General features: G+C 36.0%; 1 protein-coding gene across 1 annotated transcript; it reads right to left on the bottom strand.

The window, feature by feature from the left end:
* Positions 1-6,475: 6,475 nt before the first annotated feature.
* Positions 6,476-13,055, bottom strand: LOC149784814 (uncharacterized). The gene has a single exon (XM_089932822.1). The coding sequence runs from the start codon at positions 12,244-12,246 to the stop codon at positions 11,287-11,289; it is 960 nt and encodes a 319-aa protein (XP_089788948.1). The 5' UTR covers positions 12,247-13,055; the 3' UTR covers positions 6,476-11,286.
* Between the last annotated feature and the right edge of the window lie 9,526 nt (positions 13,056-22,581).

Genomic DNA, 22,581 nt, shown 5'->3' with positions numbered 1-22,581 from the left:
GAAGTGATTCAGAATTTGCAGAAATCTTGGGTCATCTTCGTGATTATAAGTCCTGTCATGACAATGATCAACAACATCAGCATAACAATCAAGACGTTACCGATCAAAATAGAATTGTAATTTTGTCGATCGATGTTATATATCACATTATTTATTTTATTCTTCTTTGTCCTTAAAGGATATCAATTTGATTAAAATCAGACAGCGACCGCTTAGGGGTCATGTTCTGGTGACCCTTGAATTTACCAATGGAAATGCAGCTTTCAGAAATTGGAAAATGAATCAAATCAATATGCATACATTGATGCTCTTCCGCTATAATGCTCAGTTTCCCAAACGCGAAGATATGACTTCATATGCCTGGGTGATAAAAATAGCGATTATTGTAATAACACAGGTCACCAGAACACGAGCCCTATGCGGTCGATCTCAGATCTTCACGTAGGACAGTGGAGATCCGAGCTTAATCAGTTTTTAAAGGGGGGAAACAAAAAGAGTTTGCAAAGATAATTTATTGATTCGTAAAACTATATGGCCTAAAAGAAAACTGTTTGCTGAGATAATAATTATCTATTGATTCATTCCACACAGCATCGCCTAATGTTTATCCTATATGTAACTCAGTAGATTACTAGGCTCAAGGTTTATGTATAAATCGGGCCAGGACATCTATGAATGCTTCGGTAAATGTATATATTTACACTATTTAATTTACCACCCAAATTTAAACATAACAATATGCCTTTGTTGTATATTTTTGCCTTTTTGAGGGAGGGCTGATTGATAACTTGTAAGTAATTCTGACATTTAGACTACAGTACATTTAAAGAACTAATAATATTTAAATTCGAGACCAACTATTAAATTGGTTGAGTTTGTGGGTGAATCTGGGATTTCAATTTTTGATAAAATATTTACTTTATTTTTATAAAACAGATACGATAGAAATAGTTCTTTCTGTCTACAAATTAATATCAGAGCAAGGCATTTATTTCAAGCTGTTTGGAGCTACACATGTTGTTCCTTGCCCCTCCAAATACTCTCCTCGCTTACTCAACATTAATTCCATTCGAGCCACTTACTTTCTAATTACTCTCTTTCAGGTGTTGTCCCTTTCATTACTACGATGCCATTGCCAGTTCATTCACACTTAAAGGTCAGAATTATTTGATGGTGAACAGGAACTGCATTTACTGTGAGGAAAAAGACATAGTAGAAAGTGACCTCGAAGAAGAACCTGAAAATGTTTCATTTGATAATGTGCATTATATGAGGGATCATCTATAACAATGAAGTGTCAATGTGACTGATCAAGGCTTGTGCAAGAATACATGTACTGATATGATAAGCTCTTTCTGAATTGTTGCAATTAATAAATCTTCACTGTCTTCTCCCAAACATGCTACATAACATTGCATTCATTCAAAGTAGTGGACTCAAAATTTGGATCATTCACTATATTTTCATTACTACTGTTCCAGCTGTTCAATGTTCCAGATACTATGGCTGGATCGTTTGCAAGTAAATCTTGTAAGGAGAGTCTTGATGAGGATTCAAGTGATTACTTCATGGAAATACCAGTGGCTTCGCAGTTGCTGTATTTTTTTAAACTGAACCAACTTCTATGACAGCCTTCAATAGATTTGCCAGGGATAAAGAATGGGATATAAATATATCACTTTAAGACATTTATGATATAAATCTTTATAATGGATTATTTAACAAAGAACTATTGTCAAATCCTAATAATATATCTTATCTTGGAACAATAACGGGGTGTCTGTCTTCAGGAGTTCAAAGATGTCAATTTGGCCAATTTATCTAATGATTAATGAATTAGAATTTAAGCAGAGTCAAATCATGATAATATATTATTAGCAGGTCTTTGGTTTAAATAAGGAAAACCATTCTGTTATATTTCCAGCCTTTCCAGAACTACCTTAAAAGTTTGGAAAGAACGAAAGTTAACCTCAAATCACTGAACATCGTCATGCAAAGTCGTCATAATTTGTGGAAGTTGTGATTTACCAGTTAGACCAACTGTATGCAACATGAATCAGTACAATGGAAAACATACCTTCATTAGAACAACCAGGATAAACAGTCAAAGTTGATATTCAAGGTCATGTGCATACCTTTCCGCCAGATGAAACAAATATTTTTGGACTGCCAAAAAATATAAACTAACATAGAACAAGGTTCTTAACAATAAGTGTAACGTTGCCTTTTAGTAAGATGACTGGTTAATTGGATTTGGCAGGCGTTATCTACAGGATGACCTCCCTCGATATTATAGCCCGGCGGGAGTGAAACAGGAATGGAATTTCAACAGAGAACTGTGCGAGAATACTGGGAAGAAATAAAGCAATACGAGCCCCCTTTGACAAGAAAATAATAAATTTAATCAGAACAAATTAATAACGGCAATGCCAATTCAAGTTAGATTATATCAATAGAATTTAACAGGTGTGTCTAATTTGGATTTATTTCATCATCATAACGAGAGGTGAAAATAGCACAATGTCACGATTGATTGCATCACCTTCCTTCCTTTTGACCATATATCAACATCTCCTAGTTCATCCTTCCTAATCTCTATGCTTTGCCCCTTTATGGACTTCCTGGTCCTTTTATTCTGACCTCGTCCTTCTTTCTTTCCCAGTACTTATGACTCTAGACTGTCACGTCTTTCTCTCAGAAAGCTGTTCCTTAAAGGACAAAATTACCCCATAATTCTGTATACCCTACTCTCTAGAGATACATACAATTCACTTACGTTATTCAGAGCATGTTGTTATTCACATAACGCGTAAATTCTGACTTAGTACGGTAGGACATTGACCTCGCTTCCAGCGGCAAGTCCTATGTTACCACACAGCAGTCCTTAACCTACAAGATTATCCAAGCATTACAAAATCAGATATAATCAGGTAATTATCGTTAATTCACGCTAACTAAAAATTCTAGCATCTACACTTTCGATGAAATTCAAAATAAATTGCATAATAACTCTAGCCTCAACACTTTCCATATAAATGAATAAACTAAATTGCATAAAAACTCTAGCATCAACAAATTTCCGCAACATTGGCTCAGCGTTTTATCACAGGTTTCACACTACAATGGTTTGTAACCAAACTGCCTAAACATTTCATCAGTGTTCACATTTGAATGATTTATCTCCAGTATGTATCCTTATGTGCGTCTTCATACAACCACTGTGTGTAAACATTTTATCATACACTGCACATTCGAATGGTTTATCTTCAGTATGTATTCTCATGTGCATCTTCAAATTATAATTATTCTTAAGCATTGTAACATAACTTCACATCTGAATGGTTTATTTTCAGTATGGGCCATCTTGGGCCTCTTGAAAGAAGTATTCATGCTAAATATTACATTATAAACTTCACATTTTTATTGCTCATCCCAGGTATTTATCATCATCATTATTTTCAATGAAATTTTATCACACTTAGTCTTTGAATGGTTTTTGTCTGTACTTTGAATTCTACTGTTTCTTAATAAAGTAGTCCACATATCTTCAATTCCTTGATATCATTATGTTCCGATTAATGTCATACTTAATTCTTTTAACTGTATTAGTTAAAGAAGTATATTGTATATGTTTATAATAATAGCAAAGACAGGCGATGCTATCACCCACCCCCACCCCAAACTAGACTTATGCATATTATGAGTAGTTGGGAATTGTTGCCAGGGTATTCTGATATTGTCATGGATGAGGTTAAATAATGGTCAAACAATCTGATACTTTTATTGAATGGGTTTAACAAAAATCACACTAGATAAACTGCCGAATGGAATAAGCAGCCATTTTGATGTATGGATGAATTTCATCGGTGTAAGAATGATCACCCTTAAACAGTCTACTATCATTTTATGGACTGGTGAATCAAAGACATTTTACATCAACACGTAAGTTTGTTTACTCCCATGTAAAAGGATGTTACTATAGAGACTAACTGTGATAATAAATATATCAATATTCCATTGAAAAATCATTGCAATTAAAAAACATTGCCAAAGTACAAAATCAATTTGAATAGTTTAGAGGATTTTAATAAATCTATCTACCTTTCCTTAGTAGCAGTATTCTTAATTGAAGTAGTAATGTTTTAGTTCTTTCTTTAACAATATATATGTGTGTATATATAAATATATAGTAAAAGCTGTTATGAGCCCCCTCTGCTATGAGTGACCACCTGTCATTTCTAACCACAATCATAATGCATGGACCAAATTTATTATATAAATGCTCTGTTATGAACGACTACCTGCTGAATGCGACCAGCTACTGCGATGTCTTGGCGAAATATGCATTTCAACACTGCTTTGAATGACAGCATTGTAAAAAGCAAGAATAAACTTCACCAACCTTCATTAAATCAATGTAAGAATGACTGCTCATGCTCTTCTAAAAAAAAAAAACAACAAAAAACTGACTGGCTACTGATATCTGAATTTTTTTAGATATGCTTATATTATTTTATAGTTTCTGTTGTAACCAGACTAAAGTACATGTCAGGAATCAGGTCACAATTAGTACTTCCAGTTCAGTACCCACAAATGTAGTTCTAGTGTATTTTTAGAATATTTTTTTCTCTCTCATTTTGGTGGTGATAGAAGAGTTATATTTATGCATTTTTGGTAGGGATTTAAAGGTGTTTATTCTTGAGAATATGAGTTCAGGGTGTGGTGTTCCATGTGTATTTCTCTGACCGTGCACAGTGATTAATAAGGCCTTGGCAATGATCCGGAAGTGAAATCTGTGCACTGTTGACAGTCGAGCGTTACAAAAAAATGCAGGTCAACCTTTGACAAGAAAAAACTTCACAGTGAAGTCATCTTTGAAGGTATTTTAGATTAACATATGATTTGTATTGATTGTCACACAATGGAAAGGTCAGTACTGAGAAACAAATGTAGAGAACATATAGTAAAATTAATTGTGTTCTAGCTCCAATCAGATTTTTCCTTAGTCTGATCCCCCTGCTTTGTATGCTCCATGCATTGTTTCCCGCTATTCATGTAGGGAAGAGCAACGCAGGGAGCAAACAAAGCAGGGAACCAGACTAATTATTCCTACACTTCGACTGCTTCCCGACCTTACCGCAGATCATATGTAGGATGTAGCGTATCTTTGAACATCTGTATTGTGAGGACACAGACACCACTAACCTATATGTAGTCAGTTGTTACAATGAGTGCTTGATTAGTAACGATTGTTCTGATAAAAACAAACATAAAAGAGAAAAAAAAAAAACAGATTGTGTCTACCAGTGATAGATGCTACAGTCTATAAATTAGGCTAATGTACATGTTATGAATTGCCACTGAAGTGCCAAAATGGACATGGTGGTCACATACATTGTCTTTAGAGTTAATCAATATTGCCTGGGGGTGAATAAGGTCATTGTCTATTAAACCAGCAAGAGAGAATGAGAATGAGGGATTCGATTGCTAGTGTTCAAGACTTGTGATGCTTGTTGCTTTTTCCCCTGATGTTCAGTGATTACATACCAATCACAAAGCTGTAGTCTATTCAAGTTCGAGCAACTGGATTACACAATTTGTTTTTAGAGTTAATCCCTGTATGTCTTATTTGAAGGAAATGATTGACTTTTGTCTCTGCGTAAATGGTTCTTTATCTGGATGAGATAATTGTTTCTTTTTATTTCATTAATTGTTAGATATACAAAGGACATGTATAGATTTTTTATATTTTCCCAAAGCCCAGTCAAAACCATCTTTATGTTCAATATTACAATGAGCACTAGTAATGTTAACAACTACAAACTTAATAACAATGGACAAACCTCCAACTAAAAAGAGACAATTAGTAAGGCTGGAGAAAATAATTATTGTAACTAAAAGAAGTGAAAAAGCATTCGCAAAAAAGTAGTTGAAACATTGGCAAAAAAATTTAGGTTGTTATAAAAGAAAATGACTAATTAATCAGAAACAATTTCTTATGCTAATATGTGATCCTCAAATGTAAATGCGATTTCATGTATCGATGCTTTTTTAAGTAAATCATCAAACATCAATAAATTATATTCTGAATCCATAGCCTTTGTTTACAACTCTTTCATGGATGGTAAACCCTCAAAGAACTCAATGCCTGAAATGGAATGATACATTTGTGAAAGCAATTCTTGTTTCACACCATAACAATAAAATATTTTGATGAAAGGATCTTTAAACCTGTTGCATTAAAACTTCACACAAGATTTTTCTTCCATAATCCTGCTGGACCAGGATAACAAGGAATTGCCCATTTTATTGGCGTATCATTTTTGTTCAACAGTTATCCATATTTCCGCTCAAACAGCCAATGACAAAACTCAAATGAACTGAAAGGAGGAACACGTCTTATTTCAGATCTGTAGATGAAAATGTAAAAAATAAATAAAAAATAAATAAATAAAAAACTAAGACAATAAAAATATATATTATTTATATAGATTTATTCATTATAAACCTTTCAATTCTGGTTTCTTTATCTAATTAGACACATTATATATATATATATATATATATATATATATATATATATATATATATATACGACATGCATGTAATAAATATATCTTTGTAAATTATTTAAATTAGAAGACAAGCAGGAGGAAGATGAAAGATAAGAGGGAAGGAGTTGAGAAACTACTGAACAGAAAAAGAAATGGTTTGCATTAATAAATTCAAATCATATCAACACATATGATAATATTAGTAATTACAAAACAAAAAAGAAATAAGTATGACAACCGTACATAAACATATTCATTAACCAAACAAATTTGTATAAGCATATATACACACATGTATCTATACCCACATACATCTGCATATATATGTGCATCCCTGCCCACGTACATGATCAAGAAAGAAAGTGAAAGAAAAAGAGTAACATTTTTCAAAGTCATCATTTCATTCAGTGAGCACTTTATTCCACTATTATAGCCATTATTCTATTTCCTAATGGGGGCCCCAAGTGGTCAAGTGGTCTAAAGCACTCACAATTACGGATCACTGGGTGCCCCAAGTGGCCGAGTGGTTTAAAGCACTCACTGTTACGGATCACTGCCATCTCACCTCCTTCTGCGTGAGTTCGAGTCTCAGGCTCGGCTAACGTGGGTACGTGAGAAAGCCTGCCAGTAGCTTCTCGTGGGTCGATGGTTCTTCCCGGGGTTTTCCAGGGTTCTTCCTCCACTAATTATACTGGCTGCCATGTATAGCCTATCTTGTGCTGAAAAATAGCGTTAAACCCTACAACAAAAACAATGGATCACTGCCATCTCATCCCTGCCTGTGTGAGTTTGAGTCTTAGTTTCTGCCAGTGTGTGTATGCGAGAAAGCTTCTCATGGGTCGGTGGTTCTTTCTGGGTTCTTCCTCTACCAATGATACTGGCCACAATGAAAAGCCTATCTTGTGTTGAAAATTGTGCTAACCCCTACAACAACTAATTCCCCAAAACATGCTTTCATGTGTTTTCATTTAGCAACAAACTTTTTTGCTTTTTGATCTTACAAGACAGACTTATTAGCTTCAAGTTTAAAATGATATATCAAAACAATGTAAATCTCTTATAGTTTTTCTTTTGTTTCGATATTTTATTCTAAATATATTTTGCTAGTAGTAATCCTAGATTTATAAAATTTGATTTGCAAGATTAATTCAAATTTCCAATTTCTAGATGGGATCAGAGTGTCACAATAATATTAAAAATTATGGACAGTGTTATTTTTAACGCATCTATAACAATTTTTGTCATATCGCTATGTCTGCAGTGTGGCAGATTATAGTGATGTTTAGCACTGGGGCATCATGCCACAAACATGTCCCACCCAGTCACAATATCCATAAACTCAGGCCGACCAGTTCTAACACTAACCTCTTCAAGCTGAGCACCTGAAAAAAATAGGCACTGTGAAATCTTTTTCTGTAAAACTATCTGAGGTCCCAATATTTTCTTTAACCTATCTTCCAACCTCAGCAAATTTAGATGGCTATACTAAACAGAATACATGTAAATAGCAAAACCTAAACAATAACAGTCATAATTAATACCGGTATCTAAACTGAAAGGAAGTTCTTTAAACTAAAACTGAAATGTGAATGCCTTCTTAAAGCTTTTATTGACATATGATATACAATCTATACATAATCGGTCTAAATAACAATTTTATTTTATTTCGAAAATCATTTCATTGGTAAACTTGTGTAAGCAAAATTTACTTTAAACCATTGTAATTTTGAGTTTCTTGCTTTTGTACAACTTTAGGATCTCAAATTGAAAGTTTCACTCCATCTTTTTTTATTATGTTGGTTTTGAAAAGTTTTTCCATCAGTCATTAATAAAATGATAAATGGCCTTACTGGTGTTGTTAATTTTAAGGTTCTTGCTTTAGGATACATGGCAGTAACATATCATACTCAAATTGAGAGTTTCACTCCATCTTTTTTTATTACTTTGTTTGACAACTGGTATCAAAAGTGGTTCTGAAAAGTTTTTCCACCAATCATTACTAGGAAATGCAATTACAAATTGGAAAATGATAAACGGTCTTAGTGGTGTCGTTACACATATTTGTTAACCTATGACATAAGCACCTTACATATCGAATTATACCACTAAATTTAATGAAATTCACGTTGAGACCATAATTAGCTTAAAACTATCAAGATCAATATTTCCATTATATGTAAGCATATAGATTATATTATCAAATTTCTTTTAAAAAACATGTACCTTGTTCACCCTTATAGGCAAGTTCACCCATAAATTTGTCTCACAAGATCCTCTCCTGTCTGGGTATACTTTTGCTTATCAACAGCTTCCAGGCCAATTAAACATCACACCCAAATGCATGTTTGTTTTGTTTTTGGGGTTTTGTTTTGTTTTTATTTTTATGTTTTTGTTTTTTTCTTGTCTTTTACAGAATGATATTCATTTTTATCTACTAATTGGATTAGGTAATAGGTATTTAATCTAACAAATGGCATATTCAAACAAATTAACAAACCTTCCATTACAAAAAAATCGTCAAGAAATCCAAGTTATATTTAAAGGAAAGATAAATTAGATGTTTGATGCATAACATCTCTTTTGACCTTGACCACTTTTATCTGTATGTGTATGCATGTGATTTGGATTCTAAACATAGCTTTAACAATTTTTACATCATATCACTACAATGTCTGCAGTGCAACAGTTTATACTGATGTTTAGCACTAAAGTATCTTCCTTCAGACAGGTAGCATGATGCCCCAACAAGTCATATTAACCTGATGCCGGGCTGATCAGTCCTAACACTAACCTCTTAATGCTGAGCACCTAGCAATGAGAATTGTTCGTACCATGTTTATAAGTCTTTGGTATGACTCAGCCGGGGTTTGAACCCACAAACTCCTGCATCCAAAGCAGACGCTTCTAACCACTAGGCCACTTGAGTGGTCAGATGATTGGGTAACAACACAAACAAATGATTAAGCTTTGGAATAATGAAAACTGTCAGAAATGTTATTTTAATTTTTACCATTAGATGATAAGGGATGCTTTTCCCAATGTTTCAAACAATTTTTAATCATGTTTTCTTTTCAAAACATAACTTTACAAACAAATACAAATCCATGGAAAACCTTATGCCCATTAACCTAAATTCAATCACCCACATAAATTTTAACCTATGCTAAAATGTTTCTGCTTTGTACTTTTAGATTCCTATGTGAACCATTCATTCTTCTTTAGCTTGATATATTTTATATTTTTATAATGAACTTCTCATACAGCCCAGTGGTTAGAGCATTCATCTCAGATGCAGGAGATTGTAGGTTCAAAAACCCTAGTGAGGCAGCTGTTAGTACCATTTTCCTAAGTCTTTGGTTTGACTCAGCTGGGTTTCGAACCAAACACCTCCCACATCCAAGGCAGATGCTTCTAACCACTAGGCCACTTCATGGACATGTTTTAATTTGAGCATGCCATGTAGCAGAAGATATGATTACCAATGTTAGATGAAATGAAGAAAATGATTCCAGGAATTACTTCAAGCTTAGATACAGCAACAAGCCATTGAGCTCAATAGGATTTGGAGCTGAAGATTGTGCATTGTACTAGAGGTAAATATGTGTACTTGAACATATTGTTTACCATTGAAGCACAACTTTAGAATACAAAACTCTTCCAACTTTACAATAGCAGCACATTATATTTTGTTACACCATATTTTTTCAGGCCCAGGCTCAAACTCCACAAACCCCGACTCCAATACCACGTGCCAAAAATGGCCCAATTTTATACTATTAATTTTCACTCTCTGTTGCAATTACTGTTGTTTCCATATGAAATATTCAGTTGAATTCTGTGTTGACTCCGATATCAAAATATTCATGTAAACCAAGTTTTCATCCAGGTCCAGATGTCAACCATTGTCCAACAGCACTAATCAATGTCCTCTTTACTAAATCGATCTGCAGTGTTGATGTTCATAATCATCTGAAGTGTGTCCTGCTGTATGCAGCTTCTCTTTACACTTTTCATGTTGTTCATAAGACTGAACCCTCTTTCTATTCTTTGGTAGACGGGCTCACAGCTGTAATTATTTCTAGCAGCTTTACAATTTCATCAATTTCAGGTGTGGAGATCCTGACGATTGTGGTGTACACCTCTGCTTTTGGGACCTCTGAATTTTTGTACGTCTTCAGCTTTGCCTTTAAATGGATGTACTCGTTGTGGATTGTATCATGATTTGTATGAAAGAGTGGAGCAAGTGATCTAACTGCTGCTGAACTTCAGACGGCTTACACCTCTCCTCTGGAAACTCCCTGTAGTTAAAGGCTTGAAAGTTGTTTAGGGAGCTCAGAGTGAAGATTGATACAGATTCATCATATATTTACCTAGAAAAGACAATTTCAAACTATTTTTTAATGACTTCTGATCATATATTCCATGCAAATCTTTATATGATGAAAAAATATTTTGTATGACTTGAAATATACTGAGGTTTTGATCCATCAATAAAAGTGACCAATATTATATACCATTTTGTTTCATACACATAGTTTACCTGGTAACATGTATCAATGCAACAAAATTACAGCTCTGACCTTGAGATAAGGTGGTCACAAAGTTGTGGTGTGGCAGTGCCCTGGTCATTGGGCTATCAGATTTTTATAGCAGTGCCCTGGTCATTGGGCTATCAGATTTTTTTAGCAGTGCCTTACTACAAACTTGTCACACATATGTGAGACAATTTTGTTCAGACTGGCATGTCAGTATGTGTGACCATGTGTCTCTTCAAACAAACACTCTGCCTATACATTTTATGGCAAACTTCACATTTAAATGGTTTATCTTCAGAATGTATCCTCATGTGCATCTTCAAGCTAACATCATCCCTAAACCTTTTATCGCAAACTTCACACGTGGCTGGTCTTTCTCCAGAATGTATTTTCATGTGCATTTTCAAATTATTACATCGCTTGAACATTTTATGACAAGTGTTGCATTCAAATGGTTTCTCTGCAGTATGCATCCTCGTGTGACTCTTTAAGTCGCCTTTCAGAATATACATTTTATCACAAACTTCACATTTGAATGGTTTATCTCCAGTATGTATCATCATGTGTTTCTTCAAAGCACCATTATATCTAAACATTTGATCACAAACTTCACATTTGTACGGTTCATCTCCAGTATGGATCATAATGTGCCTCTTTAAATTAGTACTTTTACTAAACATTTTATCACAAATTTCACATTTGAATGGTTTTTCTCCAGTATGAACTCTGATGTGGCTTTTTAAGTTACTACTATCACCAAACATTTTATGACAAACTTCACATTTGAACGTTTTATCCCGTTTATGTATGCTCGTGTGTTTCTCCAAAGAACCACTGTCCCCAAACATTTTATCACAAACTTCACACTTGAATGGTTCATCTCCAGTGTGTATCATCATATGCTTCTTCAAAGCACCATTATATCTAAACATTTTATCACAAACTTCACATCTGAATGATTGATCTCCAGTATGTATCATCATGTGTTTCTTCAAAGCACCATTAAATTTAAACATTTTATCACATACCTCACATTTGAATGGTTCATCTCCAGTATGGATCATCATGTGCATCTTCAAATGACTAATATGCCCAAACACTTTATTACAAACTTCACATTTAAACTGTGTATCCCCAGCATGTATCATTCTGTGCATCTTATGACTGGATATTCTCCTGTGCCTCAACAAATCACTTTTCTACCTGAACCTTTCATCACCAACTTCACACTGGAATAGTTGATTTCATGCGTGTATTCTAGTGTGCCTCGTTAAATTTTTCTCCCTGTAAGAAGCAGTAGTTTTTGCATTTGAATGGCTTCTCTCCAGTATGCACTCTCATTTGCATTACTCGGGATGAATGTCACAAACACCACTAGCAACGAATATTAAGAATTTTTCTAAAATGTCAATCTCATTACATTTTGTACTTTCTCTGCGTTCATATGTAAAAAGCCAACATTGTTACATTCAACTGCTTGGCGATTTTTCACAACATATTCGACAATTTAAAAAAAATATATATAGAAGTACCTTGTAAGTTGTACGAGAACAATTATAAAATGTGTGCGACGATTTGCTTAAAATCCCCAAATTAATCTTCAAATCACTAATCTGCCCTAACATTTGATCACAAACTTCACATTTGTATGATTTATTTAATACACGTATCCACATGCTTTGGGCGTTTGATCCATAATAAACGATGAAATATGTGACAACATCATGTCACCTTGTTCGACTACAAATATAAACGAAGAGTGCACATGAGACCCCAACCTTCGCTTGATTCGACTGTCATCTCAAGTTCTTTTCTCCCCTCAGAATCGCAGTAACACCGAAAATGCAACACGTATCTATTCAATAAACATAAACGCACCAAAGTATAACTCTCAGAAGACCATCACATGAGACCGTGAATCAACTTTTCCTGCCAACATAACCTGTCATGAAATCTTTGTACAAGACCCAATCAGGCGGAAGTAGATAATTGTTCCAGTTTGTGACGGTATCGGGTGAGAAAGTATCGGTACGGAAAAGGCCCGTGTTTAAAAGAATAACGTTTGCAAAAGAAAAACAAAATAAACAACTAAATAAATCACCAAATAAATAATAAATAATAATAATACTAAATAACTAAATAAATCACTAAATAAAAAATATCTTGCAAATGCTTCTTTTGACAAGGATATAAGTTAAACTCCTTATAATAAGGATAAAGGACAAATAATAAAAGGAGGCCACGCGGAAGAAGGTGTATTTTAATTTCTAACAAAAGTAACTGCCATTATGTGTTTTGCATAACGTATGAAATAAAATTTGCTTCCATATCAGATCTATATTAAATTTCTCACAACATAAATGATTATACTAGCAAATTGCAGAATAACGGTATAATTTCAGACGAAAGATATATAATTTTTGGAAGTAAACAAATTAAGACATACTGGATTCTATATAATTATAATAAGTTCAAACATATCAGCATGAAATTTACAAATACACAAATTGTCACTGAGCTTTTGTATTCTTTCGCCCAAGTAATAATTTATAAGATTGTAAAACACAGTTTGTATGCATAATATACCAAGATAATTGTCTATATTTGAAAAGATACAAATCTCCAATCATTATATTTTGCTGGATACATTATACTGTTACAGGGTGTATGGCAACTGAAATACATTTTGTTAATCTCAAGAAAATAAAATACCAAACATGAACATGTAGAATAAAGAATAAGCTGTCTGTTTGTTGATATTAGTAACATGCTAGCATATCGTTTGTGAGTATGATTTGCTGAAAGATGATAAAAGTTAAATTACATTGTATCAGTTATGGCCCTTCCTAAACAATACACCTGTATGACCAGTGGAAATTAAAATTTATTATCAATAACATTACTGGAAAAAAAAACTATTGAAGCTATATAATTCGTATTCTGTATGCTATATTGCTTGATGAAAATACCAAATTAAGTCAAATATTATAATATTATTCCTTCGTATATTCATTGTATTATTTATGCATGATTTTGCAAACCTTATCAATATGTTTTATGGTCTGTTTTAATTTATAGGTATTCCTCCTAAATTTGGATGTCACTGGTATGTTGATTTAAAGGTATTATTAAATCGCATAATATTATTGTTCAAATTAATCACGTTGTTTATTTGCAAAACTTTTACACGTCAATGGGATATTTGAAAAACATGCAAAATATGTTTAAATCTTTGGTCAAATTTTAGTAAAATTACGTTTATGCACATTTAGTTTGTTATCTGTGTTTATTTTGAATTACATAAATTTCACACTACCTGTCAGAAATTTTCAATCTGAAATTCATTTAATTTTGCTTAAAAAGCAGACCCTAATAATTTGTTTTATGGAGGAAACGAAATTTGTCACCTGAATTCATTTTATAACATTAAGTAACTTTGAAGTAACTCTCTTTGGAAGGCGATGCCTTAAGTCTTAAATTATTTTCCAAAGATTAACATGTTTTCATAATAATTTCATGAAAATATTAACTGAAATAACCTTTAGAAGGATTGCATCGAGAATAAAAAGAAAATGTTTCCACGTTATGCTATATGCATTTATCACTAGTGTTAAACTTGTTTATTATACAACAGTGTTGGATGGTTTATAAACTTTGAAAACTATGGTATCAAAATTTCCATACACTTTCAAGTAACAAAAGGTAATGAAGGTTTCCTTAAACGAATTTATAATAATGTTAAACTCAAGAACCAATAAGGATAATCTGAAATTCTTTCAACCAACATATTCCTTGCATTATCAATAGGTTGTGTGGATGACATGAAGAAATGAATCTGAGATTAAAAGTCTCTTATTTAAATGAATGGTAAACAGTCAATCACTAAACAAAATTATTATATATATATATATATATATATATATATATATATATATATAGACAATTATACTTTGAGACCAATTTCGTGTTAGTGAGTAATTAGATCAATATTATAAATGCATCTGATTGCACATTCTTTTCTTGTTTTAATATATAACATTTAGCGAAAAATTGTGGAGAAGAAATAAATTATGTTTGACGTGGTAGCATGTTTAATAAATCGTTAGTCTATCTCAAAAACAACTTTTTAATGCTTTATAAAATTAAATTTTTTATTTCATTATTGACTAACAAAGCATGATATACTCAAATTTTATCAATTCATGCTTTGTGCTAGTTAAATACCTTTAAATTTGTTTTGTCCCGGGGGTGGTGGGTCTGTAATGTATTTTACCATTGTCCGTATATTATCACCATATACTACTGCAGTGTGATATAGTCTAGCACTAGGCATCATTCCGCAGGCATGTAGCATCCAGAACTGCCAACTCTCCCGACTCGCAATTAGTGAAACGAGTAATAAAAAGTAGTGAATTTTGAAAGCAATTAGTGAAAAATTATATGATGACACTAACTCCATCCACTTCAATGGTCAGTACTGCATTGTATGAAAATCCAAAAAATAAAACTAAAACTAAAGCGTATCATTTACACTACTATATTTGCAGCCAAATTTACTGATATACACAAACTTCACGCTATTTCTCATGATATGATGCTGTGACAGTCTTGAACTTTTTCAATCAGGCTATGGTAAATTTGTTTTGAAAACAGTTGAGGCTTTTTGTCTGTTGGATAATCTTGGTGACTAAAATTGTTGCAATTTTAAGCACCTAAGGAGGCACTAAAGTTTGTCTTATTTTTCCTCACAGTAGGAAATAATCTTTCACTGTCACTGTTGCTGATCTTCAACTGAGAAAGACAGGTTATGTTCAACAAGAAAGCTCACACATAATGCGTCAGCATTGGTAGCATGCAGGACTTGAATAGGTGACTTAAAGTACTCCAAAACTTGAGTAGGTGACTTAAAGTACTCCAAAACTTGAGTAGTGACTTAAAGTACTCCAAAACTTGAATAGTGACTTAAAGTACTCCAAAACTTGAGTAGGTGACTTAAAGTACTCCAAAACTTGAGTAGGTGACTTAAAGTGCTCCAAAACTGAAATCTGCTGAGGTATAGCAGTGTGCTTTTTTACATCGTTTTGCCACATGCCCACAAGGTCTTGTATCATTGCCTACAATTTATCTGTCATACATGTACTATATAATAAAAAATACTACTACATGGCACTTGTATAATAGGTAAATTGTAGGCAACAATACCAGCCCTTGTACATATTCCCAACTGTAAAAATTGCGACACACTATTGTACGAAAAGCATGATGTTCATCGATGTTTGATGGCTGAATGCTAGGCCAAATCTTGGCGTGCTCCAATCTATACTTCACTTTTTGTGGAATAGAAATCTTTTTCCATGGAGGTGAAAACGTTTGAACTGCGGTGTAGCTTAATTATGAAATGGTATTAATCCAGAAGACGAAACGTCGAACGGTGAACGATTAGTGGTTTCGGCGCATGCGCAGAAAACTCAAGCAAATTACGACATATGCTAATCTTTCAATTTAAAAAATTACAACACTCGAAAAAGCTGTCTTCTTGTAGTTTCCCAACCTCTTTTTGCTTTTAGCTACCATATGCTTCCTCACATCGTCCCTGCCACCATGCCCAATGCTAAAGTTTGTGGCACACTGTGTGCAAAAATCATGATGTATATCGGTATTTGATGGCTGAATGCACGGCCAATTTTTGGTATATTCCAAACTAAACTCCACTTTCTGTGAAATACATTTCTTTTTCTTTGGTGGTGAAGACGTTTTCAACATGCAATGCCAAACGGTAACTCAAATCGGTGTTGGCGCGCATACGCGTAGAAAAATTCCAGTTAGGCCTCGGTTTCTTTCAAAATCATTTGTAAAACTACTCTTATGTATATAGATTAAAATACGTTGAAATGCTTGCTACCGGTCCAACTGTAGGACCAGACCGTTTCGGCAACTGCCGATATCTATCATGACTAGCACATAACGGGAATTTTAAAAAAAAAGTGAGAATTGGGGAATTTGTGATTTTTTTTTTTTTTGCATGCGGCGTGAATCAGTGAATCGCTGTAGAAAGTTGTGAAATTCATGCTAAAATCACGAGGGTTGGCACCAATGAGCATCATGTTCAACCCAATCACATTAACCTGACACAGGCCAACTAGTCTACTAACCTCTTAATGTTAAGCGCCTAGCAAGCAGCTGTAGTTAACATTTTTAAAAAGTCTTTGGTATAACTCAGTAGTAGTGAAGTGGGGCACTATAGGGTCTATGGGAATTAGCATTAAAAACACCCCTGGGTCGATATAGGGTCTATGTAAATTTAACATGGAGAAAAATCGTGGGTCGATATAGGGTCTATGGGAATTAGCATTACAGACTTAACCTGGGTCTGTATAGGGTCTATGTAAATTTAACATTAATCACCCTGGGTCGATATAGGGTCTATGTAAATTTAACATGGAGAAAAATCGTGGGTCGATATAGGGTCTATGGGAATTAGCATTACAGACTTAACCTGGGTCTGTATAGGGTCTATGTAAATTTAACATTAATCACCCTGGGTCTGTATAGGGTCTATGTAAATTTAACATGGACAAAAAAAACCCTGGGTCTGTATTGGGTCTATGTAAAATTGAAACAGGGAGGGTCTCTATTTTTAAAAAAAAACTAAATAAAAAAAGGGGTAGGCAATGGTAAGGCTATCTCTTTTCGAGATATATGGCTGGCCCTGAAAAGGGCCTTTGGTTTATGTTAATATGCCCTTAACATAAAGGGCATTTGCGACATCTTCTTGTCCTCAAACTTCGTCTTACAGCAGGGCCATACATCAGAGTTCTCTTGAGGCAACCTTGTCTCTCTATATAGACTCTTCTTATCCACAGGCTGCTGCTGGTCCTGTGGACAACGGTCCACTTGGATCGGACATACATGAGCATGTCCGTCCTGAACATCATTGTTGACACAAGGGTTGAAGATTCAACGTCTGTCCACATGTTGAGGCTCCGACAATAGGTGAATCAATGCAGTGAACTGCGCTTATTTATAGGGACAGAAAGGATTGAAACGGATTGAGTTCATTCACCAATCCGAACACGCGTTACAGAATTCAGTCAGCCCGCATCCAATCTGAAGAGAGCAGTCTGTGACGTCACGTAGTCTATATAGATTCGCTAGCGCTTGTGTGCAGTCAATCTATGCGACAGTGATTCAACATGACGGAAACTCAGAAAACGATCCAATGGGGTGCACCAGCAGGGGAGACCGCCCAAGGGAACCCGGACTTACTTTCAGAAGAGGTGAATTGGGATTTTGTGGATTTTCTCTCCTCGCAAGAATTTGTTCCGGAACCTTCGTTACCTTCTTCATTACCGCAAGTGGAAAATTTTAGACAGAGACAGAAAGAAGAATTGGAGAAATTTATGCAACGACAAAAGGAAGCGGAACAGGCTTTTCTCCTACAGCAACAGCAACAAGAAGAAGAGGTAAGAAAAAAACAACAGCAGCAACAGCAAGAAGAAGTAGCAGCAAAGAAACAAGAGGGTGAAAATCAAACGGTCACGGTACTGTTGGACATTTTAGCGGAGTTAAGAAGTCTGAAACAAATGTATCAGACTTCTTTATCACGACCGAAGAGAATACGACCTTCCCGAGCTAAACACGTCAACCCTGTGACTAAGCCTACCGTACCACCCTTAGTGATTTCAACTCAATCATTATCATCATCATCAACATTACGCAGTCCAGAAGTAGGCCTTGGCCGTGGCAAAGGCATAAGGCAGTTAAAGTTGATTGCTTAAACTTACCCTTTCACCATGAAGAAAAAGGCCCTTTTCAGGGCCACCCACATTTCTCGAAAAGAAATACAATTTCAATTTGCCAATAACTCAAAAAAAAAATAAACCCCACCCATTTTACCCTTATAGTACGTGTCTGTGAGTGCGTGAGTGTAGCTTCTTATTTTAAAATCAAAACTCAAAGACTCTTACCTTATATCATTCATTTATTCTTTTCTCCATTTTTTACAATCCAATTCACAATTCTCAACACAACACTTTAATTAAAAGTTCATTGACTTCTTCTGTCTCCTTGTTTAGTCTCTCTGTTTTTTGAATTTCTTCACTGTCACACTCTTTTCCTCTTCTTCCTCCTCACTTTCTTCCCTTCTTCTTTTCTTCTCCTGTTTCTTTTTCTTCACCTGTCTGCTTTCTTCCTCTGAAGAATCCCTCTCTTCCTCTGAAGAACCCCTCTCTTCTTCTGAAGAATCCCTCTTTTCTTCTGACTCCTCTTGTTTCTTTTTTGGGCAATCTGGAGACCAATGTCCTTTTTCTTGACAATGATAACAGGTATCTTGACTTTTGTCTTTTTTAGTCCCTGTTTTTGTTCTTTTTTGACGGTCTGGACACTCTGAAGACCAATGCCCTTTCTTCTGACAGATATAGCAAGTATCTTGACTTTTATCTCGAAAGGAAGGAGAGTAGTCCGTAGGCTGGTCTGAAGAGAATTTTCTAATGACCCCTCGCAAAGCTCTGACGAAACGTTCCATCTGGTTAGTCTCTTCCATCGTTGTGCTCGGCTTGAGAGTGAAATGAATAGTGAAAGGACAAGACACACACCCTTTTATATACGCTGGTCTGCTATGACTATAAAGTAGCTCATGGTGTTTGAACTTGAGTCATTTGACTTTTTGCTTTCAAGATGAAACGATCTAATTCATTCGAGAAGAAAGAAGAAGAAAAAGAAAGTAAGAGGCAGAAACGTGATCTATCGCCTCGTACCAGGGCTGAAATCTTGGCACAAATTCATGCCAGTGATTTTGAAGAGGACATGAGTGAACCAGAATCCGAACCCTCTAAACCAAGTTCACCACCCTTAGTCAACCCTGAAAAATACTATTCCAATCGAGAGACGGAAAAGCGTTCCTCTAGAAAATTTAGAACCACGGCTTACAAATACACGGTGAAGTTTAAAGATTTCAAGTCCGAAGTACCGTTAGAGAAAGCAGAAGGGTTCATCACCGGAGTGTGGGATTCTCTGCTCACTGCACTCAAGCGACAATGTCAACCCAAAGAAGACGATCGCTTGAGACTTTCCATACAACACGACGGTTTGAAATCCCCTGTTTGGATCGAGTTTAGCACCCCTGCAGAATTGACCGCTTCCAAAGTCATGGACAAGATTCAACACGTGCAACAATCTAATGACCAGTTTGACATCACCGATGGAAAAGCCACATTGGACATGACCCACGTCTCTCCTCCTCAAGGGACCGGACGCAAAAAGATGTTATTGGTGAACGACCTTCGCAGCATTAAGCGTAGCCTTGTCCAAATTCACAATCCTCATGACCAGATGTGTTTAGCCCGTGCCATCGTGGTGGGACGAACCTATGTCAACAAGAACGACACGGCAGAATGGAAAAGAGACTGGGAGAACATTCGACAATCGGACCGAGCCAAACAACGAAGTGAAGCAGAACTCCTGTTACGACAAGCTGGCATGTCCAAAGACACACCCTGTGGCATTCCTGAGATGCAAAAATTGCAAGATGCCCTAGCTCCACGATACACTTTGAAAGTGCACCCTCAAGAAGTGCGCGGGTCTCTGTTGTTTCGGGGGCAAGATTTTAAGGACGGAAAATACATTCACGTTTATCATCACGATGACCATTTCGATACCATTCCCAGTATCACTGGATTCCTGGGATATGTTTATTATTGTGAGAAATGTGACTATGGTTATAATAATCGAGAGCAGCACAAACATTGTGGATGGAAATGCTCAGGATGTTTGGCCTCTCCACCCTGTCTGAGCGAAGAACCAGTGCCTTGTTCAACTTGTCTGCGCACGTTTGTCAGCCCTACCTGTTACCAACAACATTTGAAGACGCAAGGTTCACAGAAGAAATGCGCTTGTCAACTGCTGAGATTGTGCCCCGCGTGTGGACAAGGCATACGTACCAACAATGCCAAGGCACACGTATGTCGAGGAAAGAAAAAATGTCACATTTGTCACCACATCGTGGACTTGGAACACGAATGCTACGTGCAAAAATACCATCCCCCACCAGAGAAAGAGGACGGTCACAAGAAGAAAGGCAATTTCATCTTTTTCGATTTCGAATGCATGCAAGAGACTGGCATTCACATCCCTAATTTCTGCGTGGCTCATCGAGCGTGCGAGAAGTGCATTCAAGAACCTATCTTCAGTCATTGCCCTCACTGCAGCAAGATTCCCGGAGGGCGTGAAAAAATCTTTCGGGGACCAAACACGTTAGCCGATTTTGCCCAATGGGTTTTAGACCCCATCGACAAGACGTGGAGCCAAGAGGACATCGAACGTTACGGAGATTGTCATCGCCATGCCACAGTGATGGCTCACAATTTCTCCGGATACGATGGACAGTTTCTTCTCAGATGCTATACGGAAAAAGGCACCGAGCGTCCTAAAGTGACTTTGAACGGGGCCAAAATCATTTTCATGCAAGTTGGACAAGTACAGTTTAAAGATTCGATGAGCTATTTGGCCATGCCTTTGAGTCGAATGCCTAAAACGTTTGGAATGACAGAAATGGCTAAAGGGTACTTTCCACACTTTTTCAATACGGAAGCCAATCAACACGCCGTTTTACCCCATTTGCCCGAGGCTCACTATTACGACCCCGACAACATGCGTACCGAACAACGAGAAGATTTCTACGCTTGGTACCAGGCTCACGCCTCGGACCCTTTCGACTTTCAGGAAGAAATGCTAAAGTATTGTCGTTCCGACGTGGACATTTTACGACGTTGCTGTGGAAAATTTCGAGAACTGTTCATGGAACACGGAGGGGTCGATCCTTTGAAAGAAGCTTGCACCATTGCCAAAGCGTGTTCCTTAGTGTATCGACAACGATTCATGCCTGAAAACACCGTGGCTGTCATCAGTCCTCAAACGACCCACTATGTCAAACGTCAATACTCGGTCAAAGCCCTACGTTGGTTACATTACTTGTGCGACAAGGAAGACAAGTGGATTCAGCATGCCCGCAACGGAGGGGGTGAAAAGACCATCGGAACGTATTCGGTCGATGGTTGGGACTTAGAAAACCCCAAGATCGTGTACGAGTTTAACGGCTGCTTATTTCACGGATGTCCCGTCTGTTACCCTGACCGTGGCACTAAAAATCAGTTTTTGCAACGAACCATGGAAGACTTGTACCAGGACACTTGTCAGCGGCGCCTAAAGTTGGAACAGGAAGGATACCAAGTGGTGGAAATGTGGGAACACGAGTACGATCACCGTATGAAAACCGATCCCGAGTTTAAACGCCTCGTGGAAAGTTACCAGTTCATGGACCCGCTGAACCCGAGGGATAGTTTGTACGGAGGAAGGACCAATGCCACCTGTTTGCTGTACCAAGCCGACGAAGAGAAAGGAGAAGAAATCAAATACTTGGACGTGTGTTCGCTGTATCCCTACGTGTGCAAATATTGTCGCTTTCCTGTAGGGCACCCGCAATTGCTGACGGAACA

Source organism: Sinohyriopsis cumingii, chromosome 14 (genome assembly GCF_028554795.1).
Source record: "Sinohyriopsis cumingii isolate HCF-2022 chromosome 14, ASM2855479v2, whole genome shotgun sequence".
NCBI classification, from domain to species: Eukaryota; Metazoa; Mollusca; class Bivalvia; order Unionida; family Unionidae; genus Sinohyriopsis; species Sinohyriopsis cumingii.
This window is presented reverse-complemented; position numbering and strand designations above follow the sequence as displayed.